The 21,118-nt window shown below is 40.0% G+C and overlaps 3 protein-coding genes across 6 annotated transcripts in view; 1 reads left to right on the top strand and 2 right to left on the bottom strand.

Moving 5' to 3' along the window:
* Positions 1 to 218: 218 nt before the first annotated feature.
* LOC307032402 (ependymin-2-like) lies at positions 219 to 4,201 on the bottom strand. Its single transcript, XM_079670343.1, has 6 exons — positions 4,018 to 4,201; positions 3,789 to 3,823; positions 2,013 to 2,147; positions 902 to 1,088; positions 731 to 818; positions 219 to 595 (listed from the first exon to the last, which is right to left on the bottom strand). The coding sequence occupies exons 1-6, from the start codon at positions 4,079 to 4,081 to the stop codon at positions 463 to 465; spliced, it is 642 nt and encodes a 213-aa protein (XP_079526469.1). The 5' UTR covers positions 4,082 to 4,201; the 3' UTR covers positions 219 to 462.
* A 1,806-nt stretch (positions 4,202 to 6,007) lies between these two features.
* On the bottom strand, positions 6,008 to 15,570 carry alpk1 (alpha-kinase 1). Of its 3 annotated transcripts, none has more exons than XM_079667829.1 (14): positions 15,526 to 15,570; positions 14,664 to 14,946; positions 13,995 to 14,149; positions 13,640 to 13,838; positions 13,471 to 13,530; positions 13,301 to 13,387; positions 12,333 to 12,409; positions 12,134 to 12,229; positions 11,951 to 12,055; positions 9,701 to 11,378; positions 7,904 to 8,051; positions 7,668 to 7,830; positions 6,881 to 7,067; positions 6,008 to 6,793 (listed from the first exon to the last, which is right to left on the bottom strand). In XM_079667829.1, the coding sequence occupies exons 2-14, from the start codon at positions 14,836 to 14,838 to the stop codon at positions 6,609 to 6,611; spliced, it is 3,315 nt and encodes a 1,104-aa protein (XP_079523955.1). In that variant the 5' UTR covers positions 14,839 to 14,946; positions 15,526 to 15,570; the 3' UTR covers positions 6,008 to 6,608. The 3 variants fall into 3 exon arrangements, with proteins under 3 accessions (XP_079523955.1, XP_079523956.1, XP_079523957.1); XM_079667830.1 differs by having other exon boundaries at positions 14,718 to 14,946; XM_079667831.1 differs by having other exon boundaries at positions 14,733 to 14,946.
* An 809-nt stretch (positions 15,571 to 16,379) lies between these two features.
* Positions 16,380 to 21,118, top strand: part of LOC307031864 (RAS guanyl-releasing protein 2-like) — a 31,785-nt gene continuing 27,046 nt past the window's right edge. Inside the window, exon 1 of one of the 2 annotated variants that reach the window (XM_079669362.1) lies at positions 16,380 to 16,799. The gene's annotated coding sequence lies outside the window, so the exon portion shown is untranslated. The remainder of the gene's footprint in view (positions 16,800 to 21,118) is intronic. The other variant, XM_079669361.1, reaches the window with a different exon arrangement.

Below are 21,118 nucleotides of genomic sequence, written 5' to 3'. Positions count from 1 at the left end.
AGTTTCCTGTTTTCACTAGACACTTGGACATGTATTATGAAAGATGTAGATTCTGTAAACGCTTGACATTTTGCAATGCACCACTTTTGCCCATTATAATGCTGTATGGTACGTTTGTTTGTTTATTTATTTAAAGGACAGTGCACATTAATCCACATTGCTGTAAATGAGCCAGTATTAGCCAGCAGGTTGTAATTAAACAGATAGGTCAGTTGAAATGTGCTTTTTATACATATATCTTTATTGATAGAAATCACAAGATAAAGTGACATGGCAATTTTACTTCAGAAAACATTCATAATTCCAGCCTTACGTTCAAGACAGAACATTGTAAAAGAAAAAAGTTTTCAAAAATCCGTCTAGGTTGCATCATTTTGTTGACATTTTTTCCAGGAGTAAACGTTATATGAAAAAGGCTATGATCTATTTGTTTCATTTGAAATGGTATGTTAAAGGTGTCCCTCAGTGCTTATTATTGAACAAGCTGAAGAAGTCCACTGGCTCTTCATCACCAGCATTCATCTCCGCGTGCTGGCAGTAGGCTGGAGGGTTAAGCTCTTGGGGGTCCAAAATCCCAATGACATTGTCAAAGTAGCTAGGAAACAAACAGAAAGAAAGAGACACTTGGTGGGAAGCAAAACAATTAACATTTTATAAAAGTCCCTGCTAGGCCTTTCACCATCATCAAACTATCCTTTCTGCTATATGGTGATTTTAACAGTGTACTTACCTAAACAACACCCATCCAAACTGGTCGGTGTGGAACACAGTAGTGACAGGAATGCAACCAAATTCAGTGACTGTGCTCATGAACTTCCCTGTGAAGTTTGGAGAAGAAAAGGCATGTGTAAATAAAGTCTAAGGCAGTCAATGCAGCACAAACTATAATGTGCTCTCCTACCTGCTTTCTCGGGGAGATCCCCTGTCCAAGTGTTGACCAGGAGTCCTTCTCCAGGTCCGGAAGAGCTGCCTAAAATAACCTGGCCCAACAGAGACGCATCTTTTGGGATAACCATGGGTTGGAAGTCTCCCTTCAGAGGCCTTTTGTTGCATGTGCGGTTGTGCCTGTGAATCTCATACACGGTAGCCTGAGGAGGAGAGTTGTAGGGTAGTGAGTTTTAAACCTGACTAACATCTATGCATAATACAATCATTTAAATACCAACATTATTCATTCCTGGTGATGGACCGGGTACTTTAATACCTTTACTTTAGTCTTATGGTTACTAGTTTTATTTAGTTTTATTTATTCTATAGGTTTTTAGATTGTATTGTATCTATTCATTTTGCTGTCTGGGATGGATCATTAGTTATTTATTTGTATTATCATACTTTTTACCTCCTTGTGTCTCTTAAACTGTTAAACTGTATGTTATATGCTGCATGTTTCCAAAGAGGTCTTACCGTGAATTCCTTGTTCTGTTTTCATTTGTAATGTGTGCCATATTGTTAAAGCACTTGAGCTGCACCTGGTGTATGAAGTGCTATACAAATAAAGCTTTATTATTATTATTATTATTATTATTACTGTAGCACTTGTGAATCTGTGTTGTGTAATCTATGTTGTTTTGCATAAGCTTTTTTTTTTTTTTAAATCACAGAAATGGCTAAATGTGTGTTTATGCATTCAGAAAGCACTGCATGCTTACTGTACAAGTTGATAAAATTACTCTAACATCTGCAACTGTCTCGTGACTAGCCTTTAAAAGCACTAAAATCTGTAAAATTCACATGGCTACTTTACTTCTTCACCAGGATGAATGTTGTCATAGACAGGTATAAGCAGTAATTGTGAACTCTAAAACATAACACTAAAGATTATAGTCTTGTTGATGCCTCATGTTAATCATTGGCAAGGTGCACATAAAACTCCTACTTCCATTAGAAAGCTCTGAAGAGCAAATGCCTTTAATGACGTCCAACTCCAGAGTTTGTTCAAAGGTTAAATCAATGTTCCTTGTACTTCTGAACCGTTAAATGAATACTGATGTTTATGTCATAGCGTTGGTCACCTCTCTGTAGAGCAGGAGAAAGTCGTAGCTGAACGTCTTATTCTCATAGGTCCCCAGCTCCATGAGTCTGATCCGCTGTCCCATTGCATCGTACAGGTACTTGGCATAGACCCACATATTTTCCTTCTGTGTGGACTGGAGAAAGATCATGTGAGTTTCAAGATTCAAGGCTTTTATTGTCATTTGTACATAGCTGGGTCAATATCACTATAAAGTAACGTTGGTGTCCCCATCAGAATCACTGAATTCACACAGAATAATGAAACTCTGAGGTCTTATTATAAAAGGCCAAACATTTACACACATATCAGTGCAAGGATAAGTCTCTTGACATGTGTTTCCTTCATTTTATACCTTATTCTTTCATTGGATGTATGTGATTTTGGCATGTCCCACACACTACTCTGCTAATTACAGTGTGTGTAATAAGTGCTTAAATGATACTACATTTAAAAAAAAAAGTATATGGTTTTATTGTCCACAACGAGTTATTTGATAAAACAAGTCATTTTGATCATGTATATTCTATTTTCATAATAATATTGATTCATATATATTTTTCATATGTCCCTGACATTTGCTGTCCACCCTATCATTAAGGTGTAACTGCCCCATAAAAAACCCTCTGATGTTTTCATTGACATCACTACCACCATTGTGTCTTTCCTCAATGGAGGCTGAGACATTGGCTAGTTGCAAAGTAAGTTTTTAGACTTATATTTCGAAATTGTAATCATATTATGTGTGTAGTTGGAAGTTGTCAAATTAACATGTCCACTCTGTCATAGTGAAATGTCAATTAATATAAAAGCCTTTCAGAAATTCGAAATATATTTGTTAAACAGCACACAGTCACTCAGGCCTCACAGGCTAAATGTACTGTCTGTCCCACGCACCCACCTCAAGACCCGCGTGATCGAGCATTCACAGCTGTGGCTCCTAAATTATGGAATGCTCTGCCTGCTCATCTACGGTCTGCGGAGTCTGTTGACTCTTTTAAATCTGTTTTAAAGACATTCCTGTTTGGGCAGGCGTTTGGGTAACCGGTGTGCCTGATTTTATTTCATTTAGTACTATGTTTTTATTTTGTTTGTTTTACATTTTATTTGTAAGTTTTGTTTTATTGTGTTTTTATTGTGTCTTAATTATTCTCTGGTGCTTTTATGACTTCTTAACATGTGTTTTGTGGGTTCATTGATCATTGATCTATGTTGATGTCTTATTGTCTTTTCAAGCACTTTGTGACTTTGTCTGTGAAAAGCTCTTTATAAATACACTTTACTTATTTACCTTGCAACTGAATCATGTTGCTAACTGAAGGTCCACCATGTGCTCATTAAATGCTAATATTAGCCAAAAATGTCCACCCGGCACCCTGTCATTGTCCACCATGTCAGCAAGCCTTCCATAAATAATATAAAATGTATATTTTCAGAAAGCTATTGTCCCTTTCTCAACAATATATTTCAGTTAATGGAAAAAGTATTTTGGATAATAATGAAATTATGGCAAACTATTTGTACCATGTCCACCCTGTCGTGAGAAGGCTTGCTGACAGGGTGGACATGGTACAAATAGTTTGCCATCATTTCATTATTATCCAAATACTTTTTCCATGTTTCCATGTTTTTTTGTTTTAAGTTGCAAACATATGAATGTTATGGATGTTCTTTCAAAAGTGAGTCTACATCTTCCTATTTCACATGTTTTAATTGTGCTGAGTCATTGCTCAGGTTCTGCTTAATGATGCTCATACAAAACACAATAAACACTCACCATAGTGAAGGCTCCAGTGAGAAGACGAGGACTTGCTATGGAAAGAATTGTGAAATTACAACATTGCATTAAATACAAATACTAAAGATTTAAACACATAAAGCTGGATCCCTGTGTAAGTCAGCAATAGGAAACATTGACACAACCAATTTGACTGTTCAGAAAAGCACAATATATTATAAGAAATTAGATAAATCGAACAACCACAATCACTTTTTAGTTTACTTACAGCATGGTCGAGGCTCCTGAGCCAGGCAGCCTGCAAGAAGGCACGACAGTATTAAGAGTTTCATTCTTATGGCTTCCACTGTCTGTTGTCAGGCAGCCACAAACACTCTGGTGCTCGAGAAGGGATTCTCTTCCTTATAAACACAGTCCCTGAGGCTCCAGGAGAGAGACCCCCTTCCAGGTTTTACCATTAACCCTATAACTCTTATTAAAGTCAAACATCTGAGTGAAACACTTCTGCTATCAGGTTTCCCATGAGATAAAAGATCATAAAAGCATTACCTCACCCTACTCATGACACTTCAACTCTATGATCACAGAGGACTGTTTACCTGTTATTATAACATGTTAAGATCACATTTAGCTTAATTACATGACAGGGTAAAGGGAAACATATACACTACTTCTCAGGGAAATATAATACCTTCTGCTTTTTAGAAAGCACATACAGAGTGACTGTGAGCTCCAGTGGGTCAGGGGTAAAGAATGTTGTTTGTGTTAACAAATGATGGAGGCTAATAAACCTTGGACTGGATTTTAATTGAACGGAGGGGAGGACCACGTGTGCTTAAAGCTCCATAAATGACATCAGTGTCAGGTGATGTGAAGGTGTGTGAGCACATGATGATCTTCCTCATTTGTTCAATCCTCAGAGCACATGATGTAAAGCATTACTTAATACATTCCCAATCACTGCCCACATTTGAATTAATATTTATGCTTATCATACACAGTGTTGGAGGAAGGACTAAGATATTGTACTGTAAGTAGAAGTACAAATACTAATGTTTTAAAATACTCCACTACAAGTACAAGTCCGGATTTCCAAATTGTACTTAAATTAACTTAAAGGTTAAAGTAAAAAAGTATTTGCAGCAATTTTACAAAACGCAAAAGTACTCATTCTGCACAATGGCCCATTTCAGAAGAATATGAAGTTCAGAAGTATTATCAGCTAAATCATCATTAAATAGGGCTAGGACGCACTGTTTACCCAGCAGGTCTGGCCCTGTCCCCCCTATTTCGCAAATTAGGGCCTATAGGCCCCTTGTCTTATGTCTGTTTGTTTTAATCTGTGTCTATGTTGTTGTCAGTGACGTATTGTCTTATCTTTTTTAAATGCCTTTGTGATGTGCTGCAACCCATTTTCCCCTCGGGGACAAATAAACAAATACTATACTATACTATACAAGTACTCGTTATGCAGAATGGATCTTCTCGTAGTATTATATTATCATGTTTTTATACATGTGAGAGCATTTTAGTATTGTAGTTGGTCAATGTGGACCAAATTCAGATACTACGAATACTGTGTAGATTAGTAGTGCAGTACTGCATTATACCATATCAGCATATTATGCATTTTTTTAATACAGTAACTATGAGTGTTCAATAAATGTACTGAGTTAAAAGTACATTGCCTCTACAATGAAAGGGAGTAGAAGTATAAATTAGCATTAAATGGAAATACTCAAGTAAAGTACAAATATGTCAAAAAAGTAATTAAGCACAATACTTGAGTAAATGTAGTTTCTGCAACTCATCTTACACAGTAAAAGTTGAGGCTAGTATTCAACCTGCAAACATGCGACCTCCTTATTCTCAACTCTGGCTACATTTATCTGGGTGTGTTCTACTCTGATTCGCACAGATAGGAAAAGTGCTTAGTCATGCTTTGTTATCATAATTGGAATTTTAAACAAATGTTTGTCATTGATAAGGAAACCTTAAAAATATAACCTTGACTCAAAAGTGTGCAAAGAGTTAGGTAAAAGTTGTAACATAAGGGTTATGCAATCACAATCTCATAATGTTGAATAAATACGGCTACATATATTTTAAAAGTCAAGTGTGTTGCATGTCTACAAGGTTATTTTATATAAACTTTTGCAACAAAGCTGAATATGTGACATGAGGGTGTAGCCACTCCGGTTGGACAGCAATCTAGTCACATGGTGCAGAGACAGTACCTCCAAAGCAAAACAAAAGTGTATTTATTGCATTATTTCTTTATTTGTGTCTAAATATTTGGGCTTTAGCAATAACTTGACAAATCCAAAAAGTGAGTCAGTGTAACCCTGGGGAAAATAATTACAAGAAATGCCGAAATTGTTAATTATACGGTATGATTTTATACAATAAACCACCTCAATGATAATTTAATGTAACTATAATCACAATTCTGTTGATTTGATCTCATTGCTAAGTTGTACAGCTGTTTAAATAAGAAGTATCTAACCATCATTGCAAGATAAAAAAAACAAAAAACAATTGTATCAGAAGCTTAGAGTTATATTTTTGGGGGAAATTGGTTGTATGCGAGTCATAACTACAAGAAAGGTGTGCTAATGTATTATGTCTGAGGTTATTAGGACCAGGTAGATACAAAAACATAATTAATATCAGTTGTATGATTGTAACTCGGTTCATTTTGGCTAAATCATGTGGCGCCAAGTTTCAGTCACTTTATTAATGGCATGTTACTCAGATTGAATAAGCTAAACAACTTATATATAAAACCTTCCCCTGATTAGGTAATACAAAGGTCAATTTCTTGGCAACTCCTCAGAGTTTCTAAGGCAGAACATGTGGCTATCTGAGCACTCGAGGTAATTTGAGCAGCTGGCAAATGCCATTGCACTCTGGTCCATGTTGCTCCTCCAGGAAGTACCTGAGGCCTCTATCAGCAAAATTGGAGGGTCCTTTGGGGGTCTTGGTGGAGTGAATCTGGGGGTCAGTGAGGTACGTCAGCCCTTTTCCATTGGCTGTCACCCACCCTGTGAAAAAAGAAAGCAGTTGTTCACAAACAGATGCTGCAAACGTTCCCATATATCAACAATACAATCATCTCCGTGAACACACACCTTGAAGGTCGACAACAACCTCCTGGCAGTCAGAGAACAGGTAGGTAAAATGTCCAAAAGCGAGGCCGTATTCTGTAGCCTGGAAACTCTTGTCCTTCTTCCCCGTGTTGTTGGTGAGTTTGACAAAGTCTCCAAGCATGAAGGGCTCCACTGTTACACAGCCCGCAATCTCATCTCCATTCAAAATCTATTTACAAGTGCAGAGAAGAGGAGGGAAATTATGTCTCATAAATGCAACTCATCATCAACATGGCTGTTCCTGCTTATTCCTATGGTCTTTTTATGTCTCATAAGGTAAATTAAATGCTGACCAGAGCAAGTCTTGCAACCATTCTATAGGGTTTTTAATTTGAATAGAGGTCCAAAATGTCAATGGAAAGGATAAACCGTTAAAACTCAACCTTAAGCTATTATTTGAACCATAATGTTCCCTTCTAACATCTCTAAGTAACATTATATACCAAAAACCCACAGGACATTGGATCTACTGGCAACGTATCGAGATGCGCATCGCATCGGCCTCAGTGATGGAGATGCACATCCCTAATCTACAGTCATCAAAGGGTTATATCAAGTTGTAAACTGACAACTGGAGGCTGTACTGGGGTATTACAGTGGATTTAAACAAAAAATGCTCCAAGGCTGCTGCATGCTGCAGGCTAATCTACTCTCTGCTGCCTCTGAAGTTATTTCTTCATGTAGGTGGTCCTACAGGGGCATTATGAATGGAGTCGTTTTAAATCTACTAAACCAAAGAAACCTTTCTGTATTTGGATATTGGCCTCACCAGAAGTGCTTCGGAGGGAATGAAGAAGATCTGAGCCATGACTTCCTTGTCGTATAGACTCTTGTTGAATTCAGTCACATAGTACTGGGCTGTCATCTGTCTCTCCACATCTTTCAGGTGGAACTGGATCTCCTTTGGCTTCAGGTAATCTTTCCCAACATAACTAAGGACATAGATACAAAGTGAGACTTAAAGTTGTTATGTTCAGGCTGTGCTTCGATTGTGCAGCGGCTTACCTGCTTAACCTCTCCTCTTGGTGTAAGAACTGCACCCATATTGCTGTTCTCTGCTTGCCCTGTATCCCCATTGGCTTCCCGATGTAAACACAGGTCTCTCTGGCTGTCCACATTCCTGTGGCCTTGGAGAATTTCAAATGAAGGGCATCTAAAAGAGGTCATATTGAGAGATTAAAAGAACATTTCAACCACAAATGATCTTTAGTTGTATCCCTCATCGGCACAGCAATAAGCGCCTCTGACAATCGTTTGTGCCTGTAGCCACTAGACTGCCCAATCAAGGGTTAACCTGTAACCCATCAAAAATAACCGGCGCTGAATATTATTAATATTTGCACTGTATGCACATACGACTTTCACCCACACAGGTACCTGCACATTTAAATGTGTATATATTTAACCTGGTTCACATATCTGTATATATGTACATTCACCGGATCAGAGTTTAACTCTTGTAATCTCTGTATTGTTACTTAATGTTTTATTGTATTCTCATTATCCCTTTGTATATTCTCATGTGAACTCTCCCTGTTATTCTGTTGCTGTTATTACACCTGAATTTACCTATGGGGATCAATAAAGGTCCATCTTAGCTTATGTTATCAGTTACTCAAGCCGGTTTACATGCTTTAAGACTTTTTTATGATGAATTAAAGTACAGTGGGGCCATCTTTTTTCAAACTCTGACACAATTTAGAAATGATATTCCAATCCTTATGTATCCAGGTGAAGGCCCACTACCTTCCAGACACATGCATTTCTGGATAATAGTATTTAAAACACTTCCACATAAGCAGTTTCAGGCTTGTGCTGGTGGATACTGAAGTGTGCTAAATATTAAGGTTTGCTGGAAAATAATGTGTTTAGGAAATTGTGAGCATATAACTGGATAATTGAAATAAATGAGTCACAATTAACTTCAATAAATCAAGATTTTCCTTCGTTGTTTGCATACTTAAAGGTCCCATGTCATGCTTTTCCGGTTATTACTCGTCCCCTTGTGTGTTATGAAGGTTTTTATGAATGTAAACGGTCTGCAGAGTCACAAACCCTCAAAGTACACCCTGTAGCGAGTAAAACTCTAACACAGAAAAGACCTGTCTATGCTGCCCCAGAACGCCTCGTTGGAGATTTCTCTTTTTCCTCCTGGTAGTAAGTGACGTAACGACGACCCAAATGGACCAATCCGTGGAGCCTTTACGTTACGTCCGTGGAGCCGTTACGTTAAGTCCGTGGATTGGTCCAAATTGACCAATCCACGGACTTCCTCAAACACACACACTTAATCTTTTCTCAGCTGCAGCTCCGCCGATTTCTCCTCCCTGAGACGGCGGGACGTGGCGAGGCTGTGAGTCGGTGTGTGAGCACACACACAAACTCTCAGCCAGGCTGCGGGTATGTGTGTGTGTGTGTGTGTGTGTTCGGACTGGGTGTCACTGTGTCTCGTTGTCTCACAGACGGCCTCTGGGCTTATAGGGGGGGGGGGGCAGGAGCTCCAACAAGCCGTTTAGGACAGAGAGTGAATACACATAGTATACAGAGATGCTGTATGAGAAACCAATGTGAGTTTGGAAAATTGCACAATATAAATCTATTCTAGTAGACCTCAACAATGGAATTATGATCAGTAGAAATGACCATGACATGGGACCTTTAAGACGAATGCGAGAAAACCAAGTTGTCTTAAAGAATTCAATCTAGCAATGGGTGTGCAATCGATATACAAACGGTTACTTTTTAGGTGAGGTATTTGTTTAAGATAATGTTGAGTTACTACAACTTTCAAATCAAACTCACTGTGGGCAGATCTGTGTGTCTTGAGTTTGAATTGTGTCTCGTCACTGTGAAGTCTCTTCAGCAGACATGCATGGCAAACCCCGGCCAGTAGGGCTAGGTAATCCTCCTGCGACAACACATACTGACTCTGAGGGACACCAGCAGCTACAGGGCTGTTCCTCAGGCAGCTGAAGCACAGGGGGTTCTTCACCTGAGGAAGATCTGGAGAATCAGCGCTACTTTGGTGTCCACTTTGAGGATCACCCAGCATCTCAAATGAACTCTCTGTGGAGGTTTCACACTGTGCTGGGACAAACTGGGAAAGGTTAGAGTGTGGGTTTGCTATAGAGTCAACTTTGGTCTCCATTTTTGGGTCAACATTCAGGCTCTCCACAGGGTGTTTGTGTGTGGGATCACGAACCGAATCGTTGCTTTCGGTATCAAGTGTCTCCAAAAGGAAGAAGCTCCCATCTGACCCTGGTGACTGGCTGCTTTGGCCAGTTCCTCTTTTTGACAGGCTGCTTGGCTGCGGTTTTCCGGTTGTGGGTGAGATCAGGTCAGCTGGAATTTTCTCCCATGACGACTGGGAACCGAAGCTGTCACTAAGGGAGCTGGAGGTGGCTTTGATAGCTAGCTGGGATAAAGATTGCACTTCTCCTTCAGCTACTGACGGTTGAAGCATCACTCCACCATCACTCATCCAATCTTCCTCAGTGACCAGTGTCTCTATGCCGGCTTGTATCAACTCAAACTTCTCTGAATCACTACTTGCATTGGAGGAGGAAGTGGCAGGTATTTTGCAACTGACATCTCGCTTCTTGTTTTCTGTAGAGATTTGCAGCACTTTGTCATCATCAGCCTCAGTGTTCAGACAGCTCTGATGGCGTGCATTTGCTTCACTTTCAACGGCATTGCTTTCTTTTAAGCCACTGTTTCTGGGCCTGGGAGACCCTGAACTACTCAAGGAGAAGTTCTGCCACGAAGAGCCAAGGTTATCTGTGCTTCCTAGAGTGGTACACATGTCTGATTTTTGAGGTGGGGGCCCATCAGATGACCTTGAAACTCCCTGTTGTGGCTCCTCTAATTTTGGTTGTACTTTGCAGGCCTCTGTGCCACATTCTGTACCAATGGTGGTCCCCAGTGCAGTTATACATAACGTCACCCCATCTTTGGTCCCCTTACAGTTTGTGTTGGTTGTTTCGCACAGTGACGCATGATACTTTTGGAATTTCTGCATCACCTTGGCGAAACCTTCCAGAGTGAAATCCACCGATGTGTCTTCGGTGTTCCTGTAGCTGTCGGGAATAAAAGACCCCTTCTCTGAATTGTTGAAAGGATCCACTCGCAACAGAAGCTTGACTTGGGCGACCAGCTGCATGATTTCAGCACACAGACTGTCTTTATCTTGCGTTTCTGCGTTGGAGTAATCGTAAAAATGTGCTAAAGCCTTTTGGCAAGCTTCAGTTGCCTTCGCCACAACCAACGAAGGAGTTCCAAGCCATTTGTGAGTGACAGTGAGAGAATACGCAGCTTTGAGGAACGTGTGAAGCTCCTGTTTACTGGTGACCAGCTCCCCCTCTGCTTTGGTGAGCAGGCCTATTGAAAATGCCTCTCTAGCCAGCAGGAGGAAAGAGTGCCTTTGAGTGGCAGGGCACTCCACTGAGAAACTGTACGATAACAAGCAGGTCCCTTGAGTGGCCTGAAAAATTAAACAGAGAGAAGCAGAAGACTAATTAAAGGTCCCCTATTATACGGTTTTTCATCAATATATTATAGGTCTCAGATATATACAGAACATGTCTCTGAGGTGTTTGGCTCGAAGTACCAAACAGATCATTGCAGCATTACCCATAATCCCCTCTGTTTCAGCCCTGTTTCCAAATTGCTGATTCTCTGTCTGTTACTTTAGATGAAAATAAGGAGCCCCTCCCCACGCCCCTCTGAGAGAGATTTGGTTAAAAAGAACACAATGGTGCTCTAGCAGGAGATTCAGGTGGTAATGTGGGGTCATAAAGTGGCCGAAATCGGATCAGCTCACCTTCAGACAGGTTTTTATATAAATGGATCAGGACAAAAAGTTAGCCAATCTTTTTTCCTGAAACTTTCAGTCTCTTTCCACAGAGGGGACACATGTTGATGGAGACAAGACATGAGCAAGTGGATTTTGCATAATAGGTGACCTTTAAAGCAGCAAAATGAAAGATTTATACTGCTTCCGAAATGTGAGATACAAAAAACACTTTATTTTGATTGCAACAATTCACAACTCACCACATTGGTCAACACGTAGAGTGAAGTATACTGACTGTAAACCACCGCCATCTTAGCTGCCTGAGCTGCTGATAGAAGACGATGACTCCTGTCCCCAAGTAAAGACTGCTCGAAACAATCAGACAAACACAGTTATACAGAGCCAACAATATAAAAAAACATTATAATATGAGTTAGACTTACTAAATCAATATCTGGGCTAGTCCTAAAAGCATTGAAGTCCTGCTCATTCATAGACACCAATATGTTGGCCAGTATACCGAGAGAGGTTCCAATGCCCTGCAGAGACATGCAGAGTTAAGGTTTATAACAGCATGGATATTATCCATGTTTACAAGTTCCAAATGTGGCAACTATGATGGCAATAATGTGGATGGGTCACCTTTTTATCAGGTTGAGGAAGTGCATAGTAGCCAACCAGAGAGGCCCAGATTAGCTCTGCTGCCTCGAGCCACAGGCCTGAAACGGAGCACAAATGGTTTGGATTATTGAAAGCTAATGTACTAACATGTTTTTCTCCTCAGTAAAGCAAAGCCATGAGGTTCTTTAACCAATAAAAACACACTATTGTTCAAGTTTGTTTAATTCATGGCTTTAATCCTAAAGAGATTTCAGAATGTATTTTCTAATAAATGTAAGACTGTAATCTCAGAAATGTTGATTTTGTTCTCGCAAAATGATCCCCCGGCTCTGTAAGGATTATATATTTTACTGAAGATTGCCATAATATGCTTTTGTTATAAAACAGGCTTGGAAAATTCATACTATATCAACATAAGACATGACACAGAACCTCTCTATTGATGAAATATATCTTGGTACACATACAGTAGTAATATGTAGCTGCAAGTATGTTCAAACAGGGTTCCTACACCTTTTTAAACATCAAATCCAAGGACTTTTAAAGGATTTTGAAGGCCCGATTCCCCGAATTCAAGGACATAACACCGTTATTTTGTAACGGAACAAGGTTACAGGACTATTCATTTTTCAACAGCTTGCAGGCTAGACAGAAGCTCATATTCAACATCAGTCACTAGTGCAGGCACACGACCTAACACTTTTTCTAAGCAGGTGTTGCATAGATGAAAATGGATGCAGTAGAACATAGCCTAATAAATATGTTAAGCAAAAGGAAAAAATCAGAAGCAATTTCTATTAATAAATATATTAATTAAATCCCATTTTATTGACCCAGGTCTTTTTACAAAACTTGTAAGGCCTTGCTTTTATCACCTCAAATTCAAAACATGTTAAAGATTTTAGAGACCTAAAGGATCCATGATTCATGACATCAGTATAAAAGGGGAGGGGGTGAACTTTAGTCATTCCTTAAGGAAAATACCTTACCTAGCGTTCGCAAAATCATTCCCCGCACTTGAACACTCACAGCCTGCACAAGAGCCCTGTCACTTTCAGAGTGGTACACCCAACAACCTGTAAAAAGTATATTTGTTTGCATGTAAAAACAACATAATGCATAACTTAAGGCAATTAAAATAACAAAGCCCCTACAGTACCTGTGGCCCCACTGTTGTTAATCAGACTGCTCAGTATGTATTCTGCCTTCTGTAGTTTGCCTGTATAGGAAGATGATTGTAACGTTTTCCTGATCTGTGACATATCTGTGACACATCCAAATGCCTTTTCACATTTACATGAGTTTATATCAACACCTATTATTCGTACCAGAGTTTAAGTAGACCCTAGCCTGTCGTATGACCAGCTGGGGGGCCACAGGGGTGTCAGGGTGGTGTTTGTGGAGCAGCTTGGTGATCTTCAGCAGCCGACTCGACTCATCTGTCCAGTAGAGGAAGCGGTCGACTAAGAAGACCACCGATAGTGCCGTGCCTGCCTCCTGAGCCACGATGGAGGCCTTTAGAACAGCCTGGCAACACAGAAAACACATCATTTCATTTCAAACCTTTATTTATCCAGGTGTATCCCATTGAGATCATTGATCTCTTTTTCAAGGGAGACCTGCTCAAGGGAATATGCTTCCAGCAACACCACATAAAAACATTATTCCCTGTGTTATTATTACCAGCAGCTGCGTCAAGTGAGTGCTGATGAGGTCACTGAGGTTGGTCTTGTCATCGGCACTAACTGACTGCTTGTATTGCCACTTTTCCGGCACAAATGGCCACTTCATTTCCATTGAATCCTGCAGGAGAGAGGCCAGCTCTGCACACAGCGAGTCTACAGGAAATAAGTGGGATTTCAAATTTCCAAATAAGATAAGATAAGATAAGAGGTACTTTATTGCGGGAAATGTTTGCGTTGCAGCAGCTTAAAAAACAACAAAACAAAACAATTTCACATAAGTAGAAATAAACAATACTCGAATTTAAACATCTCAAAATACAATTAAAGCAGCATTACAAAGTAGAAAATATGAGTGTAAAAAGGATGTTCCAGTGCGCAGATTACCTTGCCTTAAATATTTGAAACTCCAGGTATAAACAAAATAGAGAATGCACACATTTATGTTCTTCCTTTGGTAGAATTATGTTAGAGAAGGAGGTTTCTTTTTAGCATTGTACTGCCACAGCTCGAGCTACTGAAAAGCATTAGCTAAACAAAAGGACATTCCCTCACATTAGTGCCAACTCCATGTGGGATTAACAGAGCATTTGTAAAGAATGCCCTATTTGTCAACACAAACCATATGTTGTGTGTATGTAAATGTAAATCCACCACCAAATCTACTCACCCAAATCCCAATCTGACATCCTTCCAAACCCAAAATAAATTGAACAAACAGCACCATCTTGTGTCTGACCTCTGCAGAGACAGAAGTCCAGCCTCTCAGCCTCAGTGGAGTGGGTGGACAGTCGAGCTGCTCTGAGGCAATCCTCCAGTAAATCCCCCACCTCCAGGCTGTCCATTCTGGCACACAGATGCCTGGAAGGAAATCGTTTCCTCCTTTCTTTGCCTCCTCAACTTGGTTCCTGTATTTGATTCAAAAAGGGTGATCCTCTGGAATAACCCAGGTGCTGTTGAGAAAAAATTGCACCATGAGTTCTGTTTGTACTTTTAAAATCATGAATTATTCAACATCATGGATAACATGAATCCATCATAAAATAAATAAATAATTATACATCACACAAAAAAGCCAATTCCTGTTCCAGTCTACATGTCTGTCCCCAATTTAAATCCATATGATGTCTTATCATGTATGGTGATGCGCATAGATGCAAATTGTTTATGACCCTGTCAGAGAGTTACAATGTGTTTACAATTAATGACATACTTTCAGGATATCAATAGAGTTATGATCATATACAACAATTTGTAAAAGTTATTTTACGTGTGTGAATCTTATACAGTCTATGGTGTGAATGTAATATGTAGGTGCACTTTGAAACTAAAGGGACAATAAATGCAACACATTGTATGGTGTTAAGGATTATAATGTAGTACTTTCACTTTAAAAACTAAATCGCAAACATAACAGAAGTGCCAACTTTTTGTCGCTTTTAATATAATTATTACCCTCGAGTTACACTTTAAGATAAATCTAATTCTATGATACATTTTTATAAGCAATAAGTAAACAGTAAGCTACCGACCTAACGTCTGTGTTGTCCTCGTCTTCCTGGTAGGGCAGTACCATAGGGTGTTGCCTTCAATGCTGTGGGAAATATAGCAATTCAAATTTGCAATAGTTCTTGCACTATTTTACAAAAATCACTATTTCAATTGTTATCAATTAAACAATTGTATGGTTTGCCATTTTAAAATGACACATTAGATTATATGTTTCGGATCTTCACCAACTTAATCCTGCATGACTTGAACGCAACATGTACCGTTAAGAAGGAATACAATCCCTCCTGAAGCAACAGGTAAATCCGTAAACTGTAGATTTCTCTCGGAAAATATTGTCTTTATAGCTGAGAGTTATTACAAAATGTATGGGAATAAGTCATTTCCAACAAATAACATTGAGAATTTGTATAACGTTTTTGCCTTTATATAATTGTACTTATGTATTTATTTCGTTTGAACCACTACTGATCATTCTAATTACTATATTGTTAATTGACTTGAAGAAGCAGCCTATTGTATTAAATATGGAAAATGATGGACCTAACACCAAAACAGACAGCTTATGTTTTCTGTGTCATGCAGTGCAATAAACACATGTCTTAATAACTATTCCACCACTGCAGCAGCTGCCTGTCTGTGGTTTACTGAAATAAAATCCAGCCAAATGCACGTGAACACTCGATAATTAGTTTTAAATGTGGGCCTTTGTTTGTGAAGACAGCACATCTGGAGGTGGAGGCATGTCTACGCTGGAAAAGACGCATTGGTATCGCCAACAGAATGATGGATCATTATGGTGTGTAATGATGCAGCTCGTACACAACAAGCATGTGCAGACTGTGGTGTTGCTGTGCTACTACCAATAGGCGGGACTGTAGCTCTGCAGTGAGTGTGATCGCGGCACAGCTGGATACACGAGCAGAAGGCTGGCACGCGGTCCAGCTGCGACCAGATGACTGAGCTCAGCTGCTTTCTGAAGCACCAACACCACATACATAACTTGTTGCAGAGCGCGCCGGGAGATGACTTGTGCACACTGGAGGGTTAATGTATCGTAACAATACCCGCACAGCCCATTCAGAAAACTCCGGAGAGGGATCCGCGTGCATCTCTCTTCTGATGACTTATTTTTTTGTTTCGATTCTCGGCGCGTCTCTCCTCAGGACTTGGTGTTCCCAATCCGCAGCCATTGAGTTGGGTTTGGTGCTGGTGATGTAACGCTTCTCATCTCACTAAACAACATATCACTGCCGCCTTCCTCTCACAGAGCATGGGACGCTTCAAACTCTAAAAGGTAAGAAATGTGGCTTAACGTGCATGTTGGAGGCAACTTGGAGACATTTTTACGCATGGCGGGTTCCAGATGTCACATTATTACTTTACTAAAGAAACCCGCCACAATGAAAGTATTTTTGTTCAAGTCCTTGATCACTTGGGTACATCCATTTGAATCTATTCTGTTGTTTTGCAACAGTAGAAGAGATTGTGTGAGGTGATGTCTTCTTGCACCATCAGCCACAGCAATGTCAGGATTTCATGTTGACTCATTAGGGAGTCATGGATGAGTTTTATAGTTTGCTACACGTCTGACTGAGCACGAGAGCTTTGAGTACTTTGTTTCAACATCCCACTGCAGTCAATTACATCTTGTAGTTGAACTGATTGAAATAACAGGTCAGGAGGAACAGAGTAAAGGAGGATGGAGGAACGCCTATTTCTAAAATTAGACAGAGGGAGAGGCAGGGTCTTCAACCTGCTGTGACTGGGGTGAGAATGATGGTAAACAAAAGTCTGTTTGAATGCAAAGTTATTGCATTTGCGCGGATGGGGGGATAACTTGTTCAGTTATCCATCAAATGGCAAACTTTCAAGATCCCCGGCATCTAATAACCATTAAACACCTGTGTGCTAATGAGATATCACCCTGAGTGAAGAGTAACTTTGTAAGCCACATCCCATCTCGTTGTGAGCCAGCCTAATTTAAACAAGTGAAAGGTCAGACTCCATCCAGCCTCCTGTTCCTGTCTGACAGCAGAGACTCAAGGTGATTTTCTCCCACCACCCTCGAAGCAGCAGGGATTAGGAGGCATCTTTGACTACCCGAATGGCTGATTACTTGCTCTGCCATGTCTTCACTTATCCTTCACCCTTGCCTTATCCTCCACTCATGTTTTGATTTCTGAGCGCTGGGATTTGACTTGTAAGCTGAGCCTGGCTGGACATCTGGGAGTCCTGTAGTTTTGTCACGTCCTTATAGGAGGCACAAAATGTGACTGATCTGGCTGCTGCTGCATGTTGTTGATTAACCGCTCCTATTTTGAATGTTGGACAACCTTGCTTTGTGTGCACTTGCTCATAGAGATCAGCATCTGATTCACAGAATGCAAATGAGGCAGCTACCAATGTGAGCCATCATATATGACAGACTGATCTTTCCCTACAGCACAAATCAATGAAACCATTTGTGCAAAGTCCATTTCATCAGACTGGGGCTTATTTGATCAGCGTTTGCCTCAAAATAACCCTTGGCCTATGATGTCACGCAGTGAAGTGGTATTTCAATTGTAAAGATTTGGCGCTTTAGAAAAAAGGAAGGATTTCGTGGATTAAAAGCGCCTTCGGCATAGTTCTAAAATCAAATAAAAGAGATTAAAAAAAAGAGCCCCTGCATCTCCATTTCTTCTTTCTCTCCTCTTCTGCCGCAGTGCTATTACTCCAGGCCTCTGGAGCGGCCACCCTTGATATTTAGCTTTACTTCCATCCATCGCAACCTGCAGCAGTGTAAAATCATAAAAGCCCAACATAATTGGATACATTGTGCATGGCTGCTGCTTTATGCCAAACGACCAGCAGCAACAAATGTGGGAGGAAGGAACAAAAGGCAAGCAGACCAGGGGGATGAGGAAGAAGGAAACAAAACACAATCAACACAGGAGAGAAATAAGAAAGAAAGCAGACAGGAGCAGCGGATAGCCAGACACCTGTGCTCTCGGTCCAGTGCACTCTGCATCTGTCCACTGCCTTTCTTACCTCCCTTTTCATAAGCTCATCCTATCTATTCCATCACAGTCCATGTGCTGCATCCTGATTACCTGTATCAACCTTTTTCTCAAATGTACCTGCATGCAAATCGCACACATTTTGTGATTAAGCTAAAACATGTTTCACATCGAGGACAAGTTGGCACCGAAAAATGTGCTCGTTCTTCTTCAAAGTAGTCGTTGGAAGTGTTTTTTATACTAATTTTAAACACCAGAAAAGATCATTTAAAGACACGAGCTGGAATTAAATTGAGTTGGAATCCCACTCACTTGGCAGGACAGCAGAGATGGTAAAACTAAACGATCTAATTGTGAGTGGAGGTGACATATCTTAATGCCAACAGGGTCACTTTTGAAGTTCCCCCCATAGTTCAGTCCATGAAAATAGTCATCTCTACTCTGTGTCTGTCCCTATGGGATCTTTTTGTTCCTCCGTCACCTCTTCAGCTCCCATGAAAGGGCACAGACCCTGTAAAATGTCAGCATGTCATTGCACTCTGCTCCCCTCACCTTTAAAGGCATGGTTAGAATGCAAAAGTCTGCAGCAGAAGAGCGGGAGACACAGGAGGGGAAGGTAGCTGTTGAGGGAAAGTGTTGGAGCTGAAGAGCTATAAATCACGCTGTGGCTGGAATTCAATCAGTCAGACGGGAGCACAGTAGTTCATGGTGGATCGAAACTCACAGGCTGCTGTATTTAAAATAGTGTGGGACTAACTAAAGGGAGTGAATTAGTAGTGATGGATAATGTTTTAGTGTAGTTGGTGGAAGTAGTACTCTTATCTTATACTTAAGTTAAAGTAAAGAGTGTAGGAATACTCTAGTATCGAAATATACTTAAAGTACTGAAAGTAAAAGTACTCACTATGCAGATTGGTCAATTTTCAAATAATATATATCATATGTTTTGATTGTAGTTATTTATGTTTGAATGGGTTTATCAAAGCTGGTAAAGGTGTAGCTAGTTTAAATGATTTTGTATACTGCAGATTAGCTTGTGAATTTATTCCAGGTGGAACTAAAGTCTGATTTAAGTGCTGGTTATATTTCATATCAAGTAACTAAAGGTATAAAATACAAGTAGTGGTACACTTTTTACCTTTGAATGTTATTTGTGGTATAAAAACAAAGTAGCAAACAAGTCAAATACTCAAGTAAAGTATACGTATCTCTTAATTTTACTTAAGTACATTTTTTGAGTAAATGTACTTAGTAACTTTACACCACTGCTTGTTTCATTCTGTGCAGCATGTGTCAGGCGTGCCTCACTTTCAGAAACAGACATATTTGTATGACACCTGTGGAATACCTGCTTTTCAAAAAACACATTCATTTCCTTACTTTTGTTTTCGCACAGTTTGCAGTCTGTGATCTTTCAAGCTCTTTATTTGAATGTGGAGAATGAATGGTTTATTTTGACGGCAGGAAATTGTGGGGTGTATGGTCTGCTCAGGGATGCTGGCTGTTTTAGGAAGAATACATCAACAGGAACTAGCCTGGGCTAATGCTGTTTAAAAAAGCCTGCAGGGGTAATGAGGAGGCTGGCTGGGTGAGACTCCTGGTGCGCGCGCGCACACACACACACACACACACACACACACACACACACACACACACACACACACACACACACACACACACACACACACACACACACACACACACACACACACACACACACACACACACACACACACACACACACACACACACACACACACACACACACACACACACACACACACACACACACACACACACACAGAGAACATGAAAACAGAATGACTGTTGCATGAAACCACTGTATAGCCTTGTGACAGGCAGGAGGAAATGAAGCAGATAAACACGGCAAATAACAAATTAGTCTCCAGGTGCATGTGCTGTATATCGTGGGATTGGATTCAGCATCACTTGGTGTACCCATCTAGATACAAAGCATTACTAAAAAGACATTTATATAAATTAAAATCTTTGAGATTAGTACTTCAAGATAACCTGCTGGGTGTAGCTTCATATTCTCTGTACATAAACTGGTGTGATAACCATCCTATTATCTCTGCAAGAATGCAAATGAGTGTATTTCCCATATTCTTCCACAAATCATGCTTTATCCCTCCCAAAAGTCAGGCAAATGCATTTTCTTGTAAGCACAATTATTGATTTTGTGACTATCATTACCTAGAATTTGTTGGCCTGAGAAAAAACACACAAAACAGGATGTTAGATTCCTTACGTCAGCATTGCAGAAATCTGAAATGATTAGACGGTTGGCAGCCTGGATGTACAGAACGAGTATTTATATTGTGAAAGATGATGTATCACGCCTGCGCCTTTACACAATGCACCATGTGTCTTCAGCCTTCACTCATCACACAGCCAGAGAATGAAAAAGGAAGTTATGTGTGTCAGACAGATATCCATCTATCCTCTAATGCAGAGAATAAAAAAACCTTTGTCCAAGGGAAATGTTACGCTTAGAATAATACCCACTGCAAATAGTTTCAGTAACACATTTAAAAAAAAAGTGTGGACCCACATACACTCGGCACATTTTACACACACATACCAACACACC

This window comes from Notothenia rossii (assembly GCF_949606895.1).
Source record: "Notothenia rossii genome assembly, chromosome: 3".
Classification (NCBI taxonomy): Eukaryota; Metazoa; Chordata; class Actinopteri; order Perciformes; family Nototheniidae; genus Notothenia; species Notothenia rossii.
Note: the sequence above shows the minus strand (reverse complement) of the source record. Positions and strands in the feature narration are given on the sequence as shown.

Bases quoted from the DNA above. Each gene is read 5' to 3' on its own strand.
- LOC307032402 (XM_079670343.1), bottom strand. From the start codon at position 4,081: ATGAAACTCTTAATACTGTCGTGCCTTCTTGCAGGCTGCCTGGCTCAG. The intron at 2,148-3,788 runs GTGAGTGTTTAT...ATCTTTCTCCAG, and splicing joins TCACTGGAGCCTTCACTATG to TCCACACAGAAGGAAAATAT. The intron at 819-901 runs GTAGGAGAGCAC...CAAACTTCACAG, and splicing joins GGATCTCCCCGAGAAAGCAG to GGAAGTTCATGAGCACAGTC.
- alpk1 (XM_079667829.1), bottom strand. From the start codon at position 14,838: ATGGACAGCCTGGAGGTGGGGGATTTACTGGAGGATTGCCTCAGAGCA. The intron at 12,410-13,300 runs GTAAGGTATTTT...GCTCCGTTTCAG, and splicing joins AATGATTTTGCGAACGCTAG to GCCTGTGGCTCGAGGCAGCA. The intron at 12,230-12,332 runs GTGACCCATCCA...ATGTCTCTGCAG, and splicing joins TTCCTCAACCTGATAAAAAG to GGCATTGGAACCTCTCTCGG.